Source organism: Mauremys mutica, chromosome 3 (assembly GCF_020497125.1).
Source record: "Mauremys mutica isolate MM-2020 ecotype Southern chromosome 3, ASM2049712v1, whole genome shotgun sequence".
Classification (NCBI taxonomy): Eukaryota; Metazoa; Chordata; order Testudines; family Geoemydidae; genus Mauremys; species Mauremys mutica.
In genome coordinates, this window is record NC_059074.1 from 13382413 (window position 1) to 13405042 (window position 22630).

Below are 22630 nucleotides of genomic sequence, written 5' to 3' on the forward strand. Positions count from 1 at the left end.
TTAATTTTAGAAAGATAAATCAGATGGATTTCAAAAGGAAAAGAATGATAGAAACAGCTCCCTTGCCTCCCACCAGCACACACACACACTTCAGCATGATGCTCTCACAACAGCTTGCTTTTATTAAAAGGAGGTAACAAATCTTATATGGGTACTGAAAGGGCTCCCTTCTAAATATCTCCAGCTCACAAGGTTCTTTACAGCCCAAATGAACAGCAGCACGTCAGGGTTCCATTGAAGCAGGGTCTGATGATTTTGGAAGTAACTGGCTGTGTGCCAGATTCCCAGAGATCCTGCCTAGACAGTCAATGAGAAAACCTCCTGTACAAAGAAAAGAGAATCAGATTTTTTGACGTTTTCCTACAGAACAAGGACAATATGATGCTTCATTTCAAATTGAATGGCATGGGAGTAATTACCCATTCACTGAATGGTGAATGAAGAGGTTCTTGGTTAACCCAAGCACAGGGAATCCATTGTCCCTACTGCAACACTCTGTTACAGCTGTGGTTCTCAACCGGGGGTCAGGGCCCCGTAGGGGGGCCACGAGCAGGTTTCAGGGGGTCCACCAAAATAAACAGGGCTTCAGCCCCAGGTGACAGGCCACAGGGAAGGAATGCCACCTACACTCCCTGACTCACCTCAGAGGGCCTCCGAGCCTGTGGGGTATCACCAGCAACAAATTTCCCACTGAGTCAGTAAAAGAAAAATAATATTCAGTTTTTCATTGTTGTACTTATATTATCCTTTTCTTTTTTATATTATATGTGTGTGTGTTTAACTATGTAACTATCAATTTAATAGATCTTTTAATCTACTGAAGATGCAGAAAACCACTTGTGCACAGGTGGGTGGTGGAGTTTTTATAGCATGTTTGGGAGAGGAGGGGGGCTTCACACACATCGGTGAAAACCCCGTGTTACAGAGTTTCTAAGTGGATAGTTATATGTATCCAAATGGGAGAACTAGCTGCCTATACAAACCACACTATAGAAAAGCACAATTCACACTCATATAAACACTTGTTCTATTGAACACACCTTGTCTACAGCTGAAGCTAAAATAAGACATACTTACTTTGGTGACAGAAAATTAAGTCTGAAAAAAATACAGGAAACTCCAATTCCACCTGAAGTCTGACTTTGTTCTGCAGCAGTTCAATGCTAGCAGCGCTGCCTGGTGAGATCATGGATCTCTGGGAACACTCAGTGAATTGGCCAAGAGATCAGCACTGCAGCTGGTCGCAAGGCCACTCCAGCCTAGGTTCCTGGCTCCCACTCTGCAGGCCCAAGAGGAGGTGCCAGTATCACATCTCTTTTCCTCAATCTGGCATTTTAGTAGGCTGGAAAGACTCTCACCCTCCCACGTTTCTCTATGACATGTTCCTGCTGCAGCATTAATTTGACCAGCAGAACAGCCTCTATAACATATGGCACATGCAGTCAGCAACAAACAGAACAGGAATAGGACTGGCTGCAGATCTGCAAGGTGGCCGAATAACTTTACGGAAGAACTTTCATGCTTAAAACATTCACATTCATTCTGAACAATGTTAACATTGTCATCACCAAGATTTTTATAATTACCTCCCCTGGTTTGCAAAAGGGGGGAAACACAGGGCTAAGAGCTGAGATGCTTTAAGGACAGAAGGATTCATCAGCTCCTAAATGAAAAGAGAGTACTGAGCAGTTCTGCTCACACTGCAGGGTCTCCCTTATGGAACGCTGAGCTTACCTTCGACAGCAATGGCCAAAAAAGCATTTGTCAAGGTATATAGTATTGGTGGGACATCGCCAAAAGTTACATTCACCCCCAAGGCGTCTACACCCTTTTTGGGTCACCAGAGCATGGGAGAAACCTGACAAAGAAAAAGAGCCTTAATCATCATTCTGCAATGCAGGGTAAATTACAGTTGTGATTCCAAGAAGACAGGCATTTCTCATTCACTGAGACCTGACCAAGTCTGCCCAATTATCTTCCAGTGAAAAAGTTGATCACAGCTTCAGTACAATTTCAGTGGTTGTTCAATGGCAGCCTCTAAGAAGAGAATGGAGTGATTTAATTAAACATTGGCATTGACTTTCCCGCTGCAGATTTTAGAACCACAGCTCTGAGCATGGGCATCCTTCATTGCCCCATGCCTTAAAGGGATGGAAAGCAAGGGGCTGCCTGCATCTCTAACTTCCTTTGTGCCTGGGATTTGGTTTGCATTCCCTCAGTTTCTGACAGTGATGTGCCAGGCAGTATCATCAATGCAATTTGGCTAAGTAGAGTTGAACTGCCTCAGCGGTGGGTTGCATGACTACAAAGATTTGAAAGAGATTGGCTTGAGGGAGTCCCTTCCAGGTCTGAACGCCTGCCCGTCTCTGAGATTCTACAGAGATTTTCTTCACAAGACACACTCAGGAATTGGTACTTCATGACCAATTGCCAGTGTTTCATTATACCCGATTGACCTGCTATTTTGAAAAGGCAGCCCCAATGTGCACAGCCAAATCTTTTAGAATATTTAGTTTAGAACATTTAGGATAGAAACTGCACCCCTACATGATGCACTGTCATGGTTGCAACCACTGTCCCAAACCCAGATGACATCATTTCTCAAAACAAAGCCAAGCATGTTGTTGTGGAAGGTTTTGAGACCCAGTGGGGCTAAGACACTGAGATGAATGGCTGCCATTTTGGAGATCTGAGTTCTGTGCCCAGCAACATAACCTCTGACTAGGACATGAGATCTGATTCATAAGAAGTCAGGTGGTGAAAAGCACAGAATTATTAACTCAAGTCAGAAGCAGAAGTTATATTTCAATACATGGTTTGGTTCCTAGCCCTGTGCATCTTCTCCCAGAACCAAAGGTATATCAGTATCACATCCAGATTCTGTGATTGCCTGTTATAAGAAGGGTACATGGTGTGCAGATAGAATGGGGAGTGGATCAAGCAGGAAGCCTCAGCAAGATCTGAAGAAAACAATAAGGGGACATGGATTTTTTTTGTTTGGACTGGTCATAATTCAGTCAAATCTGAATGTTTTTCTTGGTGACAGGTGCAGGAGTGCCTAAGAAAAGGTAAGAATTTTTTCTACTTGAAAGTGTTAGACAACGTTAGTACAGGCTCCCCAATTTCCCTTTTTATCATTGCTTGTTTTCTTTTACATCTTACCTGGGGCATCCATGAGCACCAAGAAGACAACAGCAAAGAGCAGGTAAAGAATCTTCATGGCTGAAGGTCGGCCAGGAACTGAGCGTCACTGGAGAGAAGAGACACCAAGATAGAGAGGTGACAGAGGACACTGGGACACTGGGGAATGTGACATGCTGAGCTGTACAGATATTGCTTTAATCAAAATAATATTTTAATGTGTGTTCTGATTATTATCCACACACCACCATAGGTGACCTAGGAGGATTTCAGAGAAATACAATTTTATGAGCCAAGATACCTTTTAACAATAGATGTTTTATAAATAATTTTAAGTCACCAATTACTTGCATTGAATTTCTCATGGAAATCTCTTTTTCTTTAGCCAAAGTACAGAGTGGAGAATTATTGCACATTTATGTGTTTTATTGCCCAAAATAGAATAGAAAACAATTAAGAAATTACAGAGAGCAAAATAAAGGTGTTTGGATGCTCATGTTTATGAAAATTCTACAAATTAATTAATCATGTGATGTTACAATTTACCAAAAAGATGATAAATCACATCAATTCATTTAAGGTGTTATATCAATCTTATTACCTAGGAAAACCTTATCCTGGTTCTTTACTATACTGGGGAGGTGACTTTGCTATCAACATTGAAGGAGGAATGCTTAAATGAAGATTCTTATTCATTTTGGATCAGTCTGTTTGACAATGAAATCATGGGAGTGCCTGTGTCACTCCAACCAAAGGAATCAGACAGATTACTTAAGTACTAAGACTGACAATTCAATTAGTTCTCACACATTAAGTCCTAGACATATAATGCAGATAATGGTTTAAATCAGCTAATATCAATGTAACTCAAATTTGGCCCAGATGTTCCTCCATCATGATGGGGAAGGGCAGGTGGCCAAATTTGAGTGAGTGGCATTGTGACACTGTATAATTACTGAATTCCTAGAAGGCTCAATGCTCCCACCTAGAAAATGTGTCTTGCCCCTTCCCTCTCTGAAATTGGAATAGTTGTCATTTTGCAACTATTCCAATTTCTCTGGAATTTTACCAGTAACCTTTGGGCTTAGGCCACTTTTACTAAACATTCAAATAGTGGAACAATGTTTCCTTTACCAGCCAATTCAAAGCTTCTTCCTCTTTCTGTCAGTGTAGAGTGGAGAATTATTGCACAATTACAACTTTATATGATTAACACGGCACTTTAAAGCAATACGAAAATAAGAAAGAAGAAGAAAGGTGGTTAGATTATCATCTTTATGCTATATTCCGGCACTCACGGAGATGGAGGAGGGAACCGGCCCCACTCCTCACTATCTGTACCTGCACTTACAGAGCCCAGGGCTGACAGTGCTTGGAAGCCCTGAAGCAGCACAAAAAAGGCTTCTGTCTCATGCAGAGACAGTCCCTCTTTCTGCATCTGTCCTTCCTTCCTTCCCCTTTTCTCTCCTCCACCCTCCTGTCTGCCTCCTTTCATTCCCTGCCCTCCTGCCTGCTCTCTGTCACTGAACTCCTCTTCCGTCTCCACTGTCCTTTCTCTCCCTCAACCCTTCTCCTTTCAGTCTTCACCTTAAACTTCTTCTCTGTTTCTTTCTTGCCTGTTATCTCTCTCTCTCTCTCCCACACCTTTTCTCTTCTCCGCTACCTTCTCCATCATCCCCCATCCACTCCCTTGTTCTTTGTCCTTATTCTTAACTACAGAAATATTTCCAAATTGTAGGTCCCAGAGGCTTAAGGTTAGTTCATCAATGGGTGATTAACTAACACAGGGCTGCAGGGGGGACACACTGTGAATTTGGATATCTAGGATTTCCCAGTAAAAGGAACTTGGATAACTGGAATTATTCTGTAGATGGTTTTCACTCAGATATCTTTTAAATAACCAACTTTTCATTGTGAGTAAATGTAACGTGTAGCTTTTTACTTCTCCATTCAAAGTGGCATGAAGGCATGTTCTCCAGCTCACCCTCTCAGAATCCTAAGTGGTTTCTCGAGATACCTAGAAATTTCACTCAGGTAGTTCACTCACTCAGGGGGTTATGACAACTGTGTTCTTCTCTTTCTGGATCTCACAGCCATCTTCCTAGACAGGATTTAAAGGAAGAATTAAAAGGGTGATTATGAGAGAAGTTACTATAATACTTACCAGAGAGGGGGTGCTCTCTGAAGCTAGGTGATGACAGTCCTGCTCACAGTCTCCTTTGTCCAGATATTTCAGCTTCAGGGAGTGACACTTTGACCAAACCAGCCTGTTTTATACAGTTACTGAAGGTTTGTTTTCTTGGCAAAGCTGCTGTCGGCCAATCAGAAAGTGACTCCTGCTTCTGGGGGAGAATTGAATTGTCCAGCCACAATGTGGACGTTGGAATTCTTGCAGCTCTGTCTGTGGAAAATTCCATCGTCTTTGTGCAAAACATCTTGTGCCATCCCAGATTTTGTAAGACACGTTAGGCCTCTGTGGTTTGTGCAAAATGTCTTGGGACATATAACGAACTCCTGCTGGTTGAGCTCTGATCAGCAACTTACTTCTGCAGGCCACTTCCCGGGGGCCACCCTGCACTGTGGTGCTTGGCCAACTTGACACAATTTCATGTCAAACCGTCAGTCTCAAGAATAATAGTCAAAAGTACAGACACAAACTGTGCCTACTGCTGCTAAGCACCTCACAGGGTTTGTCTCATTCACATGATTCTGGTAGGAGAGAAAAAGATGTGATTGGGCTTCACACTCTGCCTAGGAAAATGTAAGAAAAGATTCTATGACTGATATCAGAAGTACAGAGCTGCTTGCACCTCTGTGCTCTCACTGTTCTGAGTGTCCCCCTCAGGCATTAGGCCTGGAGCACTGTCCTGTCCTAGAATGGAATTTTACAAGTCTCCCACTCTCAGGATATGTCTGCCCTGCAATCGGAGATCTGATTGCAGCACATCTACAAACACCTGAACTAGCTTTGGTCTAGCCACCCGAGGTAAGAATAGCAGTGATGCCACAGAAGCTGAAGCTTGCAACTCAGATATGTATCCAGGGCCCTAGAAAGACTTTTGCAGCCCATGCTGCTGTCCAAGCTGCCGTGGCTTCACTACTATTGTTATAGTTTATCCGACAGCTAAAAAAAGCTAGCTCAGGTACATCTAAATGGGCTGCAGACACACCTCTGACTGTAGTGCAGACATACCCTGTGACCAGGGTTTATGTACAATGCCCCATCTACACCAACCACTTCTTACCATGCAGGTCTGGCTCACTAGTGCCATTTGCCTTTGGGAGCATGTCACAAGAGATATACACTGGCAAAAAACCATCTGAGAACAAGTGGATCTATTTAGCAAGTGTAAGAAAGAATTAGAGAAAATGATCTAAGACAACCAAGAGCCAACACACATGTTTAAACTCATCTAACCTTATGCTTCACTGCATGTAATGTTAGGCGGGCTTCTCTCCTGAGTGCCTGGTCCAGGTTTATGTGTCTCTTTGGACGGGGTTTTGGAGCAGGGGTGACCTGTCCATCTAATCCCTCAGTCATTACACCCTACTGCAGTTGTCTGTCGTGGGTGGAGGGAGGCAGCAGTCACCTCTTTCTCCACAGAAACAGGACGGGGACACTGGACGCTTCCATGCCCAGTGGGGACACAAGAAACAGACACATCTGCCTGGCTGGCCATCTCAGTCCTCATTTTTCCACAGAGTTGCTGGTTTCCCTCCAGCTGCTGACTGGAACCCAACCATGTGCCTTTAATTGCAGCCTGGCTGTAGCCCTGATGACCACACCAGGGTTTGGGAGGAGCTGGAGACTGTGCGTATCACAGTTCAGCTTTTCTGGAGACCAGGCTCTAGGTCCCTTCAAAGTGGGAGGGTCCCACAGCTCTGGCTGCAGCCCAAGTCTGGAAGTCTACACCACAGTTAAACAGCTCCTTAGTCTGACCCTCGGGAGCCTGAGTCTCTTGACACAGGCCATCAACTGGTGTCTAATTGCAGTGTAGACATACCTTAGACCAGTGGTTATCAAACGTATTGGTGATCCCTCTGAGTGTGACCCCCCCCTTATAAATGAAAAACATTTTTTAATATATGTAACACCATTATAAATGCTGGAGGCAAAGCGGGGTTTGGGGTGGAGGCTGACAGCTCACGACCCCCCACATAATAACCTCGTGACCCCCTGAGAGTGCCGACCCCCAGTTTGAGAACCCCTCCCTCAGACGTAACAGCCCACAGCAATATCTCGAGTACCACCCCAAACCAGTGCCTGGCACAGGGACAATAGAGACCAGTTATGGCAGCTGTATCCCCCTCATGCTTTGGGAAACTTCTTCCCGAGTCTCTTGTGGTGTGGTATCTCCCATAGAATGCCGGAGCAGCACACTGGGGCAGGGTCTGGGGCTGGAAACAACCAGTTGTCTGCACTGTGTTTTCATTTTAGCATAGGAAAATCCGTCAGGGAAAACAAAAGTAAAATCTCTAGGGTAGACTGTAGCGTGTTTGTCTCCCCTATAGCTGCGAGTACAAGATGTCAAAACAACAATTAGAAAATAAGAAATAAAATAGAAAACGAATTGAAATGGGGAAGTAGATAGTAATCACTATCAACTAGAAATAATGAAGAGCACAAGTATGCTCAAGGAAGCTAAAGCCATCTGGGAACAGTCCTTCTCTGGCAGGGCCAAAGATGACAATGACAAGGTTGTGGAGTTTTTTTTGTTTTTGGGGGGGGGGGGTTGTTTGTTTGTTTAGTGTTTCAGCAACAAAAGAAATTCTAACAATGGTCCAGGTCCATTTCTCCCTGGAGATGGAAAAATAATTTTGAATGATGCAGAAAAAGGCAGAAGTGTTCAACAAATATTTCTTTTCTAGAAAGGAGAAGGATGGTGCCTGCATATCACATGGGGATGAGGTAGTACATTAGTAACGAAGGAAGATGTTAAAAATCATCTGCTATAGAAATACATTTAACTGATGATAAAATTGGTGGATGAGACAAAGTTTGGTGTAGTGGTAAATACGTTTGAGGACAGGGTAGTCACTCTGAGTGATTTGGTTTGCTTGGTCAGTTGAGCCCAATTTAAAAAAATGCAATTTAATACAATCAAATGCCAGGTCATATGTCTAGCAAGAAGGAAAGCAATACAGGCCTACAGAATGGGGACTGTATCCTGGAAAGCAGTGATTGGTGTTGGTCCTGCTTTGAGCAGGGGGTTGGACTAGATGACTTCCTGAGGTCCTTTCCAACCCTAATCTTCTATTATTCTATGATTCTAAAAAGGAATAGCGAAGCAATGTGACGCGAACTCCCAGTGCGATGCTGTGGCAGAAAGGGCTAATGTGATCCTTCCATGTATAAACAGGTGAGTAGGGACTTGGAGTAGGGAGGTGAAATTCTTGTGTATTGTGCACTGATATCCCAAAAGCCTGTCCAATGTGGGCCTGTTCCTAGAGTCTTCCAGTGTGCCCAGGGGATCATTTGAGTGAGCTGAGCAGGATTGGGCCCTTTTGGGGTAAGAGTTCACAAGATACTTTGCTGAAATCCCAGCTCGTCACATTGGTGATGAGCCATTCAGCACTGATCCTCCACATCGAAAGGATTAAAAATAAGCTGCCTGAAATTTTGGATGCATGGTCCAATAGCTGAGGGTAATTTCAGGAACCTTTGGGGTGGGATCAGTTACAGCTGTTGGGAGATCATGTGACTAAATGAACTGCAGAAATCTTTTTCTTTTGTAAAATTGTTCTTGTCTTTTATGAACAGTCAGGAGCTTGATTCTGAGCTCACTTACTCCAGTTTACACTAGTAGAACTACGATGACTTCAGTAGAGTTACTCTTGGTTTATCAAAGTCAGTGTAACACTGTAAGATCTTAGAGTCACCTTGGCCTGATTTTGTTCTTTTTTCTCGTTGTGGACAATGACGTTTTAGAGCAGAAGAAAGGGCTGGGTGAATGGAGCACTGTGGTGAGGGCCATACACTGTACAATCAAGCTGTGACTGAACGCGGCTCCTCTGACACCACAAACTGGTAGGTTACGTAATAACTGTATGAAATAAAGATCGGCTCAAAAGAGTTAACTGAAAAACATGCAGAGATGTGGAGACCATGGTCTATCAATACCCTGGTGTGGTATTAACATGTCAAAGGGACTTTTTAATTTAATTTACTTCAATTTTATTTTATTTTAATTTTTTAAAAAATAGATGAGATGGATTTCTAAAGGAGAAGAATGCTAGAAACAGCCCCTTGCCTCCCACCAACACACACACACACTTCAGCATGATGATCTCACATCAATTTGCTTTTATTAAAAGAAGAGTAACAAAACTTATATGGTGACACAAGGGCTCCCTTCTGGAATTTCTCCAGCTCAAAAGGTTCTTTCAAGCCCAGATGATCAGCACTTCAGGATTGCACTGAAGCAGGATCCAATGATTTTAGAAGCAAGTGGCTCGCTGCCACAATCCCAGAGATCCTGCCTAAACAATTAGTCACTCCATATACGCCTGCATGAAGAATGAAGACTCACATTTTTTGCTGTTTCCCATAGAACAAGAAGAATATGATGTTGGATTTCAAATCAAATGTCAGGGGACGAATTGCCCATTCACTGAATGATGTGTGAAGTGGGTTTGGGTTAACTCCAGCACAGCGAATCCATCGCCCCTACTGCAACATTCTATTATAGTGTTTTAACAGACATAATATCTAAACTGCTGAACTGGCTGGCTACAAAAAAGCAATAGTTTAGAAAAGCACAACTCACACCCTTGTACAGTTGTTCTATCAAACACACCTTGTCTACAGCTGAAACTAAAATGACAGATCGGTATTTAGATGATAGATAACTCTTAAAGAATGCAGGGAAATTCTAATTCTACCTGAAGCGTGACTCAGATCTGGTGGCAGTTCAGTGCTAGCAGCCCTGCCTGGTGATAGCACGGATCTCTGGATATGCTCAGTGAATTGGCTAAGAGAGCAGGGCACCCTAACCTAGGTCCCTGGCTCCCACTCTGCAGGCCCAAGGAGCTCACAGCTTCACATCTCTTGCCCCAATCTGCCTCTCTGGTGTTTTCATGGGTGGGAAAGTCTCTCACCCTCCCATCTCTTTCTCTAGGACTTGTTCCTGCTGCAACATTAATGTGACCAGCTGAGCAGGCTCTATAATTTATGGCACGTACAGTCAGAAAGAAGCAGATCAGGAATAGGGCGGGCTGCAGATTTGCAATGTGGCCAAGTTAACTTTACAGAGGGACCTTCATGCTTAAACCAATTCAAATTCATTCAGAACAATGTCATTACTGATGTCACCCAAATTTTTAAAATTACCTGCCCTGGTTTGCAAAAGGGGGAAAATAAAGGCCTAAGAGCTGAGCAGCTATAAGGATTCATCAGCTCTTAAATGGAAGGAGCATAATAAATATTTCTGTTCGTGCCGGAGCGTTGCCCTTTTGGAATGTTGAACTTACCTTTGACAGCAAATGCCACTTTGATAGCACCTGCCAAGGTATTTAGTATTGCAGGGACATTGCCTGGGGAAACAGTCACCCACAATTTGACTTTCTCCACAGAGACAGGACAGGGACACTGGACATTTCCCTGCCCAGCGGGGACACAAGAAACAGACACGCCAGCCTGGCTGGCCAGCTCAGTCCTCTTCTTTCCCCACAGGTGCTGATGCTCCACATGGATCCCCTCCAGCTTCAGAGAGGAACCCAAGCATCTGCCCTTAATTGGCACGTGGCTGCAGCGCTGATGACCACGCCTGGATTTGGGAGGGGCTGGAGAATGAGGCTGTCACAGTTCAGGATGGACGAACTTCTCCAGATAAAATAACAATCGCCCCCTGCACAAACAATTATAAATGCCTCCTCTTCCACTTCCTCTGCCAAAAAACCTCACCTTGGCCTCCTTTTAGAATCAACTGGATGTTGCAGCGAAACCTGGCTAAAATTTGAGGAAGATTCACCTGCCCCCCTAATGCTCTAATGCCCTGCAGTTATTTAACCCAGGTTAAATTCTTCCATCAACCTAGATGCGTATACATCAGGGTTAGTCGGCATAATTACAGTGCTCACAGTTGTTTGTTTTTCACACCCCAGAGCTCTGTAGCTATGTCAACCCAAATTTTCAGTGTAGACAAGGCCTATAGTGGGATAATTACACAGGTATAGATATGCCAGTAAATCTCGTATGTAGAAAAGGCCTTAATTCGGTGTGTTCTTCTCCCTGTACATGCTGAATCATTGTGAAATTCCATCTCTGGACAGGTCAGAGCCTGAGGCCTAATGCCTGAGGGGGGACCAAAAGACCCATGAGGGGTCAGAGGTGCCAGCAGTCCCATAACTCTGACATCCATCATAGAACTTTTTGAATTTTTCTTACATTTTCCTAGCCAGACTGTGAGCCCCATCACTTCTGAGTCTTTCCTCCTTGAATCATGTGACTGAGACGAACCTTGAGAGGTGATTTCAGCAGCATCCCCCATTGGCTTTGCCGGGCATGAGACATCAACAGGTCGTGTCTTTACTGTCATAGTTATGGTGAGGATTTGCATGGCAAAAAAGCATGGAAAACATCACAGCTTGGCTCTAGTGAAATCTGTTCTATTTATCACATTAGTTTTACAACTCCCACAGGTTCATGGCACTCAGGATTATCTATGGTATTAACTTGATTTTTGGTTTTTAAAAGAATATGAAAACTCCATGTTATTATAGAAAAACAGCAGGAAAAAACCCAAAACCAAAATCAATCAACAAACAAACATATAACCCTCCACCTTGTACACACATAGAATACTGATAAAATGCTACAAAATAGATGCACACAACCCCGTTTCTGCCTAGTCACTCTCCAGACAGTGCTGTTTGCTGCAATTTTTATCTGCACTAAGCATCTCTCCAAAGCCCGTTGAAGCCACTGGGAGACTTTCCATTGACTACAAACAACTTTGGACCAGGCTGTAGATGTTTGCCAGGTATAAATATTCATATTGTAACTTCTTCAAGACAGCAGGGACCTGTAAATTTCATTTTTCATGTCACATTCTCTGGTGCTGGATAGATAATAATCATTATACTTATAAACAGCATGCAACTGACATTTTAAATATCACTTGGATCAAAACAAGAGTTCCTCAGCTCAATACTTCATCATCTCTGTGCCCTAAATACAGATGCTCTCTGGCTCCTCTCTATCTTTATCTATTTTTGTCATCTTAAATTTGCACTATGAAAAGGTGGAAGTATGCATACCAACAGAAAGAGTCTACCTTTTCATGTTCTCTGTATGTATAAATATCTCCTGTCTGTGTGTTCCATTCTATGCATCTGAAGAAGTGAGCTGTAGCTCACCAAAGCTCATGCTGAAATAAATGTGTTAGTCTCTAAGGTGCCACAAGTACGCCTGTTCTTTTTGCGGATACAGACTAACACGGCTGCTACTCTGAAACCAGAAACAGCTAGTATTTGCAACAACTGGAAGAAATAAAAATCTACCCATAAGAGCACATTGAAATCTACCGAGATATGAGAATCATGGTTTATAAATACCCTTGAGTAGTATTAACATATGATTGGGAATTTTTAGGGTATATAATTTTATTTTATGTTTAAATTTAGAAAGATAAATCAGATGGATTTCAAAAGGACAAGAATGATAGAAACAGCCCCCTTGCCTCCCACCAACACACACACACACACACACACTTCAGCATGATGCTCTCACACCAGCTTGTTTTTATTGAAAGGAGAATAACAAATCTTATATGGGCTCCATTTTAAATTTCTCCAGCTCACAAAGTTCTTTACAGCCCAAGTGAACAGCAACACTTCAGGGTTCCATTGAAGCAGGGTCTGATGATTTTAGAAGCAAGTGGCTGTCTCCGCGATTCCCTGAGATCCTGCTTAGACAATCAGCCAATAGGTCTGTACAAAGAAAAGAGAATCAGATTTTTTGATGTTTTCCTATAGAACAAGGACAATATGATGCTTCATTTCAAATCGAATGGCATGGGAGTAATTACCCATTCACTGAATGGTGAATGAAGAGGTTCTTGGTTAACCCAAGCACAGGGAATCCATTGTCCCTACTGCAACACTCTGTTACAGCCGTGGTTCTAAACCAGGGGATCAGGGCCCTGTAGGGGGGCCACGAGCAGGTTTCAGGGGGTCCACCAAAATAAACAGGGCTTCAGCCCCAGGTGGCAGGCCTCAGGGAGGGAATGCCACCTACACTCCCTGACTCACCTCAGAGGGCCACCCAGCCAGTGGGTTATCACCAGCAACAATTTTCCCACTGAGTCAGTAAAACAAAAATAATATTCAGCTTTTCATTGTTGTACCTATGTTATCCTTTTCTTTTTTATATTACAGTATATACTGTATGTGTGTGTCTTGAATTGTATAACTATCAATTTAATACAGCTTTTAATCTACTGAAGATGCAGAAAATCAGTTGTGCACAGGTGGGTGGTGGAGTTTTTATAGCATGTTTGGGGGAAGGAGGAGGGCTTCACCCACATTGGTGAAAACCCCGTGTTACAGAGTTTCTAAGTAGATAGCTTTATGTATCCAAATGAAAGAACTAGCTGCCTATACAGACCACACTATAGAAAAGCACAATTCATACCCATGTAAAGACTTGTTCTATTGAACACACCTTGCCTACAGCTGAAGCTAAAATGAGACATACTTACTTAGGTGATAGAAAATTAAGTCTGAAAAAAATACAGGAAACTCCAATTCTACTTGAAGTCAGACTCTTTTCCGCAGCAGTTTAATGCTAGCAGCGCTGCCTGGTGAGATCATGGATCTCTAGGAACACTCAGTGAATTGGCCAAGAGATCAGCACTGCAGCTGGTCGCAAGGCCACTCCAGCCTAGGTCCCTGGCTCCCACTCTGCAGGCCCAAGAGGAGGTGCCAGTATCACATCTCTTGCCCTCAAACTGGCATTTTAGTAGGCTGGAAACACTCTCACCCTCCCAATCGTTTCTCTACAACCTGTTCCTGCTGCAGCATTAATTTGACCAGTTGAACAGCCTCTATAACATATGGCACATACAGTCAGCAACAAACAGAACAGGAATAGGACTGGCTGCAGATCTGCAAGGTGGCCGAATTAACTTTACAGAAGAACCTTCATGCTTAAAACATTCACATTCATTCTGAACAATGTTAACATTGTCGTCACCAAGATTTTTATAATTACCTCCCCTGGTTTGCAAAAGGGGGGAAATACAGGGCTAAGAGCTGAGATGCTTTAAGGACAGACGGATTCATCAGCTCCTAAATGAAAAGAGAGTACTGAGCAGTTCTGCTCACACTGCAGGGTCTCCCTTATGGAACGCTGAGCTTACCTTTGACAGCAATGGCCAAAATAGCATTTGTCAAGGTACATAGCATTGGTGGGACATCGCCAAAAGTAACATTCACCCCAAAGGCGTCTACACCCTTTTTGGGTCACCACAGCATGGGAGAAACCTGACAAAGAAAAAGAGCCTTAATCATCATTCTGCAATTCAGGGTAAATTACAGGTGTGATTCCAAGAAGACAGGCATTTCTCATTCACTGAGACCTGACCAAGTCTGCCCAATTATCTTCCAGTGAAAAAGTTGATCACAGCTTCAGTACAATTTCAGTGGTTGTTCAATGTTGAATGGCAGCCTCTAAGAAGAGAATGGAGTGATTTAATTAAACATTGGCATTGACTTTCCAGCTGCAGATTTTAGAACCACAGCTCTGAGCATGGGCATCCTTCATTTCCCCATTCCTTTAAGGGATGGAAAGCAAGGGGCTGCCTGCATCTCTAACTTCCTTTGTGCCTGGGGTTTGGTTTGCATTCCCTCAGTTTCTGACAGTGATGTTCCAGGCAATATCATCAATGCAATTTGGCTAAGTAGAGTTGAACTGCCTCAGCGGTGCGTTCATAGAATCATAGAATCTCAGGGTTGGAAGGGACCTCAGGAGGTCATCTAGTCCAACCCCCTGCTCAAAGCACGACCAAACCCAACTAAATCATCCCAGCCAGGGCTTTGTCAAGCCTGACCTTAAAAACCTCTAAGGAAGGAGATTCCACTACCACCCTAGGTAACCCATTCCAGTTCTTCACCACCCTACTAGTGAAAATTTTTTTCCTAATGTCCAACCTAAACCTCCCCCTCTGCAACTTGAGACCATTACTCCTTGTTCTGTCATCTTCTATCACTGAGAACAATCTAGATCCATCCTCTTTGGAACCCCCTTTCAGGTAGTTGAAAGCAGCTATCAAATCCCCCCTCATTCTTCTCTTCTGCAGACTAAACAATCCCAGTTCCCTCAGCCTCTCCTCATAAGTCATGTGCTCCAGCCCCCTAATCATTTTTGTTGCCCTCCGCTGGACTCTCTCCAATTTATCCACATCCTTCTTGTAGTGTGGGGCCCAAAACTGGACACAGTACTCCAAATGAGGCCTCACCAGTGCTGAGTAGAGGGGAATGATCACATCCCTCGATCTGCTGGAAATGCCCCTACTTATACAACCCAAAATGCCATTAGCCTTCTTGGCAACAAGGGCACACTGTTGACTCATATTCAGCTTTTCGTCCACCGTAACCCCTAGGTCCTTTTCTGCAGAACTGCTGCTCAGCCATTCGGTCCCTAGTCTATAGCAGTGCATGGGATTCTTCCATCCTAAGTGCAGGACTCTGCACTTGTCCTTGTTGAACCTCATCATATTTCTTTTGGCCCAATCCTCTAATTTGTCTAGGTCCCTCTGTATCCTATCCCTACCCTCCAGCGTATCAACCACTCCTCCCAGTTTAGTGTCATCTGCAAACTTGCTAAGGGTGCAGTCCACACCATCCTCCAGATCGTTAATGAAGATATTGAATAAAGCCGGCCCCAGCACCGACCCTTGGGGCACTCCACTTGATACCGGCTGCCAGCTAGACATGGAACCATTGATCACTACCCGTTGAGCCCGACCATCTAGCCAGTTTTCTATCCACCTTACTGTCCATTCATCCAGCCCAGACTTCTTTAACTTGCTGGCAAGAATACTGTGGGAGACTGTATCAAAAGCTTTGCTAAAGTCCAGAAATAGCACATCCATTGCTTTCCCCTCATCCACAGAGCCAGTTATCTCATCATAGAAGGCAATTAGGTTAGTCAGGCATGCCTTGCCCTTGGTGAATCCATGCTGACTGTTCCTGATCACTTTCCCCTCCTTTAAGTGGTTCAGGATTGATTCCTTGAGGACCTGTTCCATGATTTTTCCAGGGACTGAGGTGAGACTAACTGGCCTGTAGTTCCCTGGATCTTCCTTCTTCCCTTTTTTAAAGATGGGCACTACATTAGCTTTTTTCCAGTCGTCCGGGACCTCCCCCGCTTGCCATGATTTTTCAAAGATAATGGCCAATGGCTCTGCAGTCTCATCGGCCAACTCCTTTAGCACCCTCGGATGCAGCGCATCCGGCCCCATGGACTTGTGCTCGTCCAGCTTTCCTAAATAGTCCCGAACTACTTCTTTCTCCACAGAGAGCTGGTCACCTCCTCCCCATACCGTGCTGCAGAGTGCAGCTGTCTGGGAGCTGACCTTGTCTGTGAAGACAGAGGCAAAAAAAGCATTTAGTACACTAGCTTTCTCCACATCCTCTGTCACTAGGGTCCCTCCCTCATTCAGCAAGGGGCCCACACTTGCCTTGACTTTCTTCTTGTTGCTAACATACCTAAAGAAACCCTTCTTGTTACTCCTAACATCTCCGGCTAGCTGCAACTCCAAGTGTGATTTGGCCTTCTTAATTTCACACCTGCATGCCTGAGCAATACTTTTATACTCCTCCCTGGTTATTTGTCCAATCTTCCACTTCTTGTAAGCTGTTTTCTTGTGTTTAAGACGAGCAAGGATTTCACTGTTAAGCCAAGCTGGTCGCCTGCCATATTTACTTTTCTTCCTACACATTGGGATGGTTTGCTCCTGCAACCTCAATAAGGTTTCTTTAAAATACAGCCAGCTTTCCTCGACTCCTTTCCCCGTCATGTTATTCTCCCAGGGGACCTTGCCCATCAGTTCCCTGAGGGAGTCAAAGTCTGCTTTTCTGAAGTCCAGGGTCTCTGTTCTACTGCTTTCCTTTTTTCCTTGTGTCAGGATCCTGAACTCGACCATCTCATGGTCACTGCCTCCCAGGTTCCCATCCACTATTGCTTCCTCTACTATTTCTTCCCTGTTTGGGAGCAGCAGGTCAAGAAGAGCTTTTCCCCTAGTTGGTTCCTCCAGCACTTGCACCAGGAAATTGTCCCCTACACTTTCCAGAAACTTCCTGGATTGTCTGTGCACTGCTGCATGATTACAAAGATTTGAAAGAGATTGGCTTGAGAGAGTCCCTTCCAGGTCTGAACGCCTGCCCGTCTCTGAGATTCTACAGAGATTTTCTTCACAAGACGCACTCAGGAATTGGTACTTCATGACCAATTGCCAGTGTTTCATTATACCCGATTGACCTGCTGTTTTGAAAAGGCAGCCCCAATGTGCACAGCCAAATCTTTTAGAATATTTAATTTAGAACATTTGTTGTGTTTTCACAAAACTATCTACAGCCAATGGATAGAAACCGAACCCCTACATGATGCATTGTCATGGCTGCAAACACTGTCCCAAACCCAGATGACATCATTTCTCAAAACAAAGCCAAACATGTTGTTGTGGAAGGTTTTGAGACCCAGTGGAGCTAAGACACGGAGATGAATGGCTGCCATTTTGGAGATCTGAGTTCTGTGCCCAGCAACATAACCTCTGATTAGGACATGAGACCTGATTCATAAGAAGTCAGGTGGTGAAAAGCACAGAATTATTAACACAAGTCAGCAGCAGAAATTATATTTCAATTCATGGTCTAGTTCCTAGCCCTGTGCATCTTCTCCCAGAACCAAAGGTATATCAGTATCACATCCAGATTCTGTGATTGCCTGTTATAAGAAGGGTACATGGTGTGCAGATAGAATGGGGAGTGGCTCAAGCAGGAAGCCTCAGCAAGATCTGAAGAAAACAATAAGGGGACATGGAACTTTTTTGTTTGGACTGGTCATAATTCAGTCAAATCTGAATGTTTTTTCTTGGTGACAGGTGCAGGAGTGCCTAAGAAAAAGTAAGAACTTTTTCTACTTGAAAGTGTTAGACAACTTTAGTACAGGCTCCCCAGTTTCCCTTTTTATCATTGCTTGTTTTCTTTTACATCTTACCTGGGGCATCCATGAGCACCAAGAAGACAACAGCAAAGAGCAGGTAAAGAATCTTCATGGCTGAAGGTCGGCCAGGAACTGAGAGTCACTGGAGAGAAGAGACACCAAGATAGAGAGGTGACAGAGGACACTGAGACACTGGGGAATGTGACATGCTGAGCTGTACAGATATTGCTTTAATCAAAATAATATTTTAATGTGTGTTCTGATTATTATCCACACACCACCATAGGTGACCTAGGAGGATTTCAGAGAAATACAATTTTATGAGGCAAGATACCTTTTAACAATAGATGTTTTATAAATAATTTTAATTCACCAATTACTTGCATTGAATTTCTCATGGAAATCTCTTTTTCTTTAGCCAAAGTACAGAGTGGAGAATTATTGCACATTTACATGTTTTATTGCCCAAAATAGAATAGAAAACAATTAAGAAATTATAGAGAGCAAAATAAAGGTGTTTGGATGCTCATGTTTATGAAAATTCTACAAATTAATTAATCATGTAATGTTACAATTTATCTCAATCTTGTTACCTAGGAAAACCTTATCCTGGTTCTTTACTATACTGGGGAGGTGACTTTGCTATCAACATTGAAGTAGGAATGCTTAAATGCAGATTCTTATTCATTTTGGAGCAGTCTGTTTGACAATGTAATCATGGGAGTGCCTGTGCCACTCCAACCAAAGGAATCAGACAGATTACTTAAGTACTAAGACTGACAATTCAATTAGTTCTCACACATTAAGCCCTAGACATATAATGCAGATAATGGTTTAAATCAGCTAACACCAATGTAACTCAAATTTGGCCCAGATGTTCCTCCATCATGATGGGGAAGGGCAGCTGGGCCAAATTTGAGTCAGTGGCATTGTGACACTGTATAATTACTGAATTCCTAGGAGGCTCAATGCTCCCACCTAGAAAATGTGTCTTGCCCTCCCCCTCTGAGAACCTCTCATTTAGCAACTAGTCCAATTTCTCTGGAATTTTACCAGTAACCTTTGGGCTTAGGCCACTTTTGCTAAACATTCAAATAGTGGAAACAATGTTTCCTTTACCAGCCAATTCAAAGCTTCTTCCTCTTTCTGTCAGTGTAGAGTGGAGAATTATTGCACAATTACAACTTTATAGGATTAACACGGCACTTAAAAGCAATAAGAAATTACAGAAAGAAGAAGAAAGGTGATTAGATTATCATCTTTATGCTATATTCCGGCACTCACGGAGATGGAGGAGGGAACCGGCCCCACTCCTCACTATCTGTACCTGCGCTTACAGAGCCCAGGGCTGACAGTGCTTGGAAGCACTGAAGCAGCACAAAAAAGGCTTCTGTCTCATGCAGAGACAGTCCCTCTTCCTGCATCTGTCCTTCCTTCCTTCCCCTTTTCTCTCCTCCACCCTCCTGTCTGCCTCCTTTCATTCCCTGCCCTCCTGCCTGCTCTCTGTCGCTGAACTCCTCTTCTGTCTCCACTGTCCTTTCTTTCCCTCAACCCTTCTCCTTTCAGTCTTCACCTTAAACTTCTTCTCTGTTTCTTTCTTGCCTGTTATCTCTCTCTCTCTCCCACACCTTTTCTCTTCTCCGCTACCTTCTCCATCATCCCCCATCCACTCCCTTGTTCTTTGTCCTTATTCTTAACTACAGAAATATTTCCAAATTGTAGGTCCCAGAGGCTTAAGGTTAGTTCATCAATGGGTGATTAACTAACACAGGGCTGCAGGGGGGACACACTGTGAATTTGGATATCTAGGGTTTCCCAGTAAAAGGAACTTGGATAACTGGAATTATTCTGTAGATGGTTTTAACTCAGGTATCTTTTAAATAACCAACTTTTCATTGTGAGTAAATGTAACGTGTAGCTTTTTACTTCTCCATTCAAAGTGGCATGAAGGCATGTTCTCCAGCTCAGCCTCTCAGAATCCTAAGTGGTTTCTCGAGATACCTAGAAATTTCACTCAGGTAGTTCACTCACTCAAGGGGTTATGACAACTGTGTTCTTCTCTTTCTGGATCTCACAGCCATCTTCCTAGACAGGACTTTAAAGGAAGAATTAAAAGGGTGATTATGAGAGAAGTTACTATAATACTTACCAGAGAGGGGGTGCTCTCTGAAGCTAGGTGATGACAGTCCTGCTCACAGTCTCCTTTGTCCAGATATGTCAGCTTCAGGGAGTGACACTTTGACCAAACCAGCCTGTTTTATACAGTTACTGAAGGCTTGTTTTCTTGGCAAAGCTGCTGTCGGCCAATCAGAAAGTGACTCCTGCTTCTGGGGGAGAATTGAATTGTCCAGCCACAATGTGGACGTTGGAATTCTTGCAGCTCTGTCTGTGGAAAATTCCATGGTCTTTGTGCAAAACATCTTGTGCCATCCCAGATTTTGTAAGACACATTAGGCCTCTGTGGTTTGTGCAAAATGTCTTGGGACATATAACGAACTCCTGCTGGTTGAGCTCTGATCAGCAACTTACTTCTGCAGGCCACTTCCCGGGGGCCACCCTGCACTGTGGTGCTTGGCCAACTTGACACAATTTCATGTCAAACCCTCAGTCTCAAGAATAATAGTCAAAAGTACAGACACAAACTGTGCCTACTGCTGCTAAGCACCTCACAGGGTTTGTCTCATTCACATGATTCAGGTAGGAGAGAAGAAGATGTGATTGGGCTTCACACTCTGCCTAGGAAAATGTAAGAAAAATTGAAAAGATTCTATGACTGATATCAGAAGTACAGAGCTGCTTGCACCTCTGTGCTCTCACTGTTCTCTGAGTGTCCCCCTCAGGCATTAGGCCTGGAGCACTGTCCTGTCCTAGAATGGAATTTTACAAGTCTCCCACTCTCAGGAGATGTCTGCCCTGCAATCAGAGATCTGATTGCAGCACATCTACAAACACCTGAACTAACTTTGGTCTAATCACCCGAGGTAAGAATAGCAGTGATGCCACAGAAGCTGAAGCTTGCAACTCAGATATGTATCCAGGGCCCTGGAAAGACTTTTGCAGCCCATGCTGCTGTCCAAGCTGCCGTGGCTTCACTGCTATTGTTATAGTTTTTCCAACAGCTAAAAAAAGCTAGCTCAGGTCAGTGATGAGCTGCCAAAATCTTAACAACGGGTTCCCTATAAAAAGTTCTGATTTAACAACGGGTTCCCTATAAAAAGTTCTGATTTAAGGGATGTGCGACAGCATGTATTTTTTGTACCAATAGGGTTACCATACGTCCATATTTTCCCAGGAGGTGATTAAGAACCGAAAAGCCTGACATGTCCAGGAAAATACAGATGTATTTTAACCCTACCTAAAGTTCTTTTTTAAAAAGATGGGGCTGAACTAGAAATGAGCTCCGTTTCACATGTGTGGGTGGTGATTAGGGACAGTCTCAATTTTTGGGTCTTTTTCTTATATAGGCTCCTATTACCCCTCACCCCCGTCCCGATTTTTCACACTTGCTGTCTGGTCACTCTAGGGTGTGCACATGTGTGGGTCCCAGCTGCTCCCTGCCCCCCCTCATTAAAGCAGGTGTGCAGGGTTACTGCCCTGGGAACTGCAGGGCACCAGTGGATGTGGGGCTGGCTGCAGATAGGGGCGTGGGGCAGGGCTAGCTGGAGGCAGAGAGTGACACGGGCTGGCTGTGGGCAGGTGATGCAGACGGGCGGGCTGCGGGTGGCTGCGGGCAGGGGGTGGCTGCGGGCGGCTGTGGGCAGAGGCTGGCTGGGGGCAGGGGGTGGCTGTGGCAGGGGCTGGCTGGGGGCAGGGGCTGGCTGTGGCTGGCTGCAGGCAGAGGGCGGCTGCGGGCAGGGGGTGGGGCGGGGGGAGGCAGGGGGTGGCTGGGGGCAGGGAAGGCGGGGGAGGGGCGCAGACACTCACACGGGGGGGGGGGCTGGGAGCAGCAGGAGGCAGCCGGGGACTCACGGGGCAGCAGCCGGAGCCCCAGGGCCAGAGGTCCAAAGAGCAGGAGCAGCAACAGGGCCAGGAGGCAGCTCACATGGCTCTCGCAGCACAGCGCAGCGCCCCCCGGCGGCCGGGAGGAGGAATTACAGGCTTCCCAGGCAGAGCCCATCAAAGCTTCCCTGGCAGGGAAGCCAGTTAACAAGCGGTTCTAAAACCGCTTCTAAATTTAACAACGGGTTCGCGCGAACCCGTGCAAACCGGCTCCAGCTCACCCCTGGCTCAGGTACATCTAAATGGGCTGCAGACACACCTCTGACTGTAGTGCAGACATACCCTGTGACCAGGGTTTATGTACAATGCCCCATCTACACCAAC

The 22630-nt window shown here is 44.4% G+C and overlaps 1 protein-coding gene and 1 long non-coding RNA gene across 2 annotated transcripts; both read right to left on the bottom strand.

The window, feature by feature from the left end:
- Positions 1-217: 217 nt before the first annotated feature.
- On the bottom strand, positions 218-5415 carry LOC123366061 (gallinacin-2-like). Its single transcript, XM_045009153.1, has 5 exons — positions 5306-5415; positions 3163-3250; positions 1735-1858; positions 642-690; positions 218-321 (listed from the first exon to the last, which is right to left on the bottom strand). The coding sequence occupies exons 2-5, from the start codon at positions 3218-3220 to the stop codon at positions 298-300; spliced, it is 255 nt and encodes an 84-aa protein (XP_044865088.1). The 5' UTR covers positions 3221-3250; positions 5306-5415; the 3' UTR covers positions 218-297.
- A 7540-nt stretch (positions 5416-12955) lies between these two features.
- On the bottom strand, positions 12956-21028 carry LOC123365783. Its single transcript, XR_006577751.1, has 4 exons — positions 20457-21028; positions 18362-18449; positions 14502-14625; positions 12956-13071 (listed from the first exon to the last, which is right to left on the bottom strand). It is a non-coding gene; the product is annotated as an uncharacterized LOC123365783 (long non-coding RNA).
- Between the last annotated feature and the right edge of the window lie 1602 nt (positions 21029-22630).

Bases quoted from the DNA above. Each gene is read 5' to 3' on its own strand.
- LOC123366061 (XM_045009153.1), bottom strand. From the start codon at position 3,220: ATGAAGATTCTTTACCTGCTCTTTGCTGTTGTCTTCTTGGTGCTCATG. The intron at 691-1,734 runs GTAAGCTCAGCG...TTACTGACTCAG, and splicing joins TTTGGCCATTGCTGTCGAAG to TGGGAAATTTGTTGCTGGTG. The intron at 322-641 runs GTGAGTCAGGGA...TTCTTTGTACAG, and splicing joins AGGCTCGGAGGCCCTCTGAG to GAGGTTTTCTCATTGACTGT.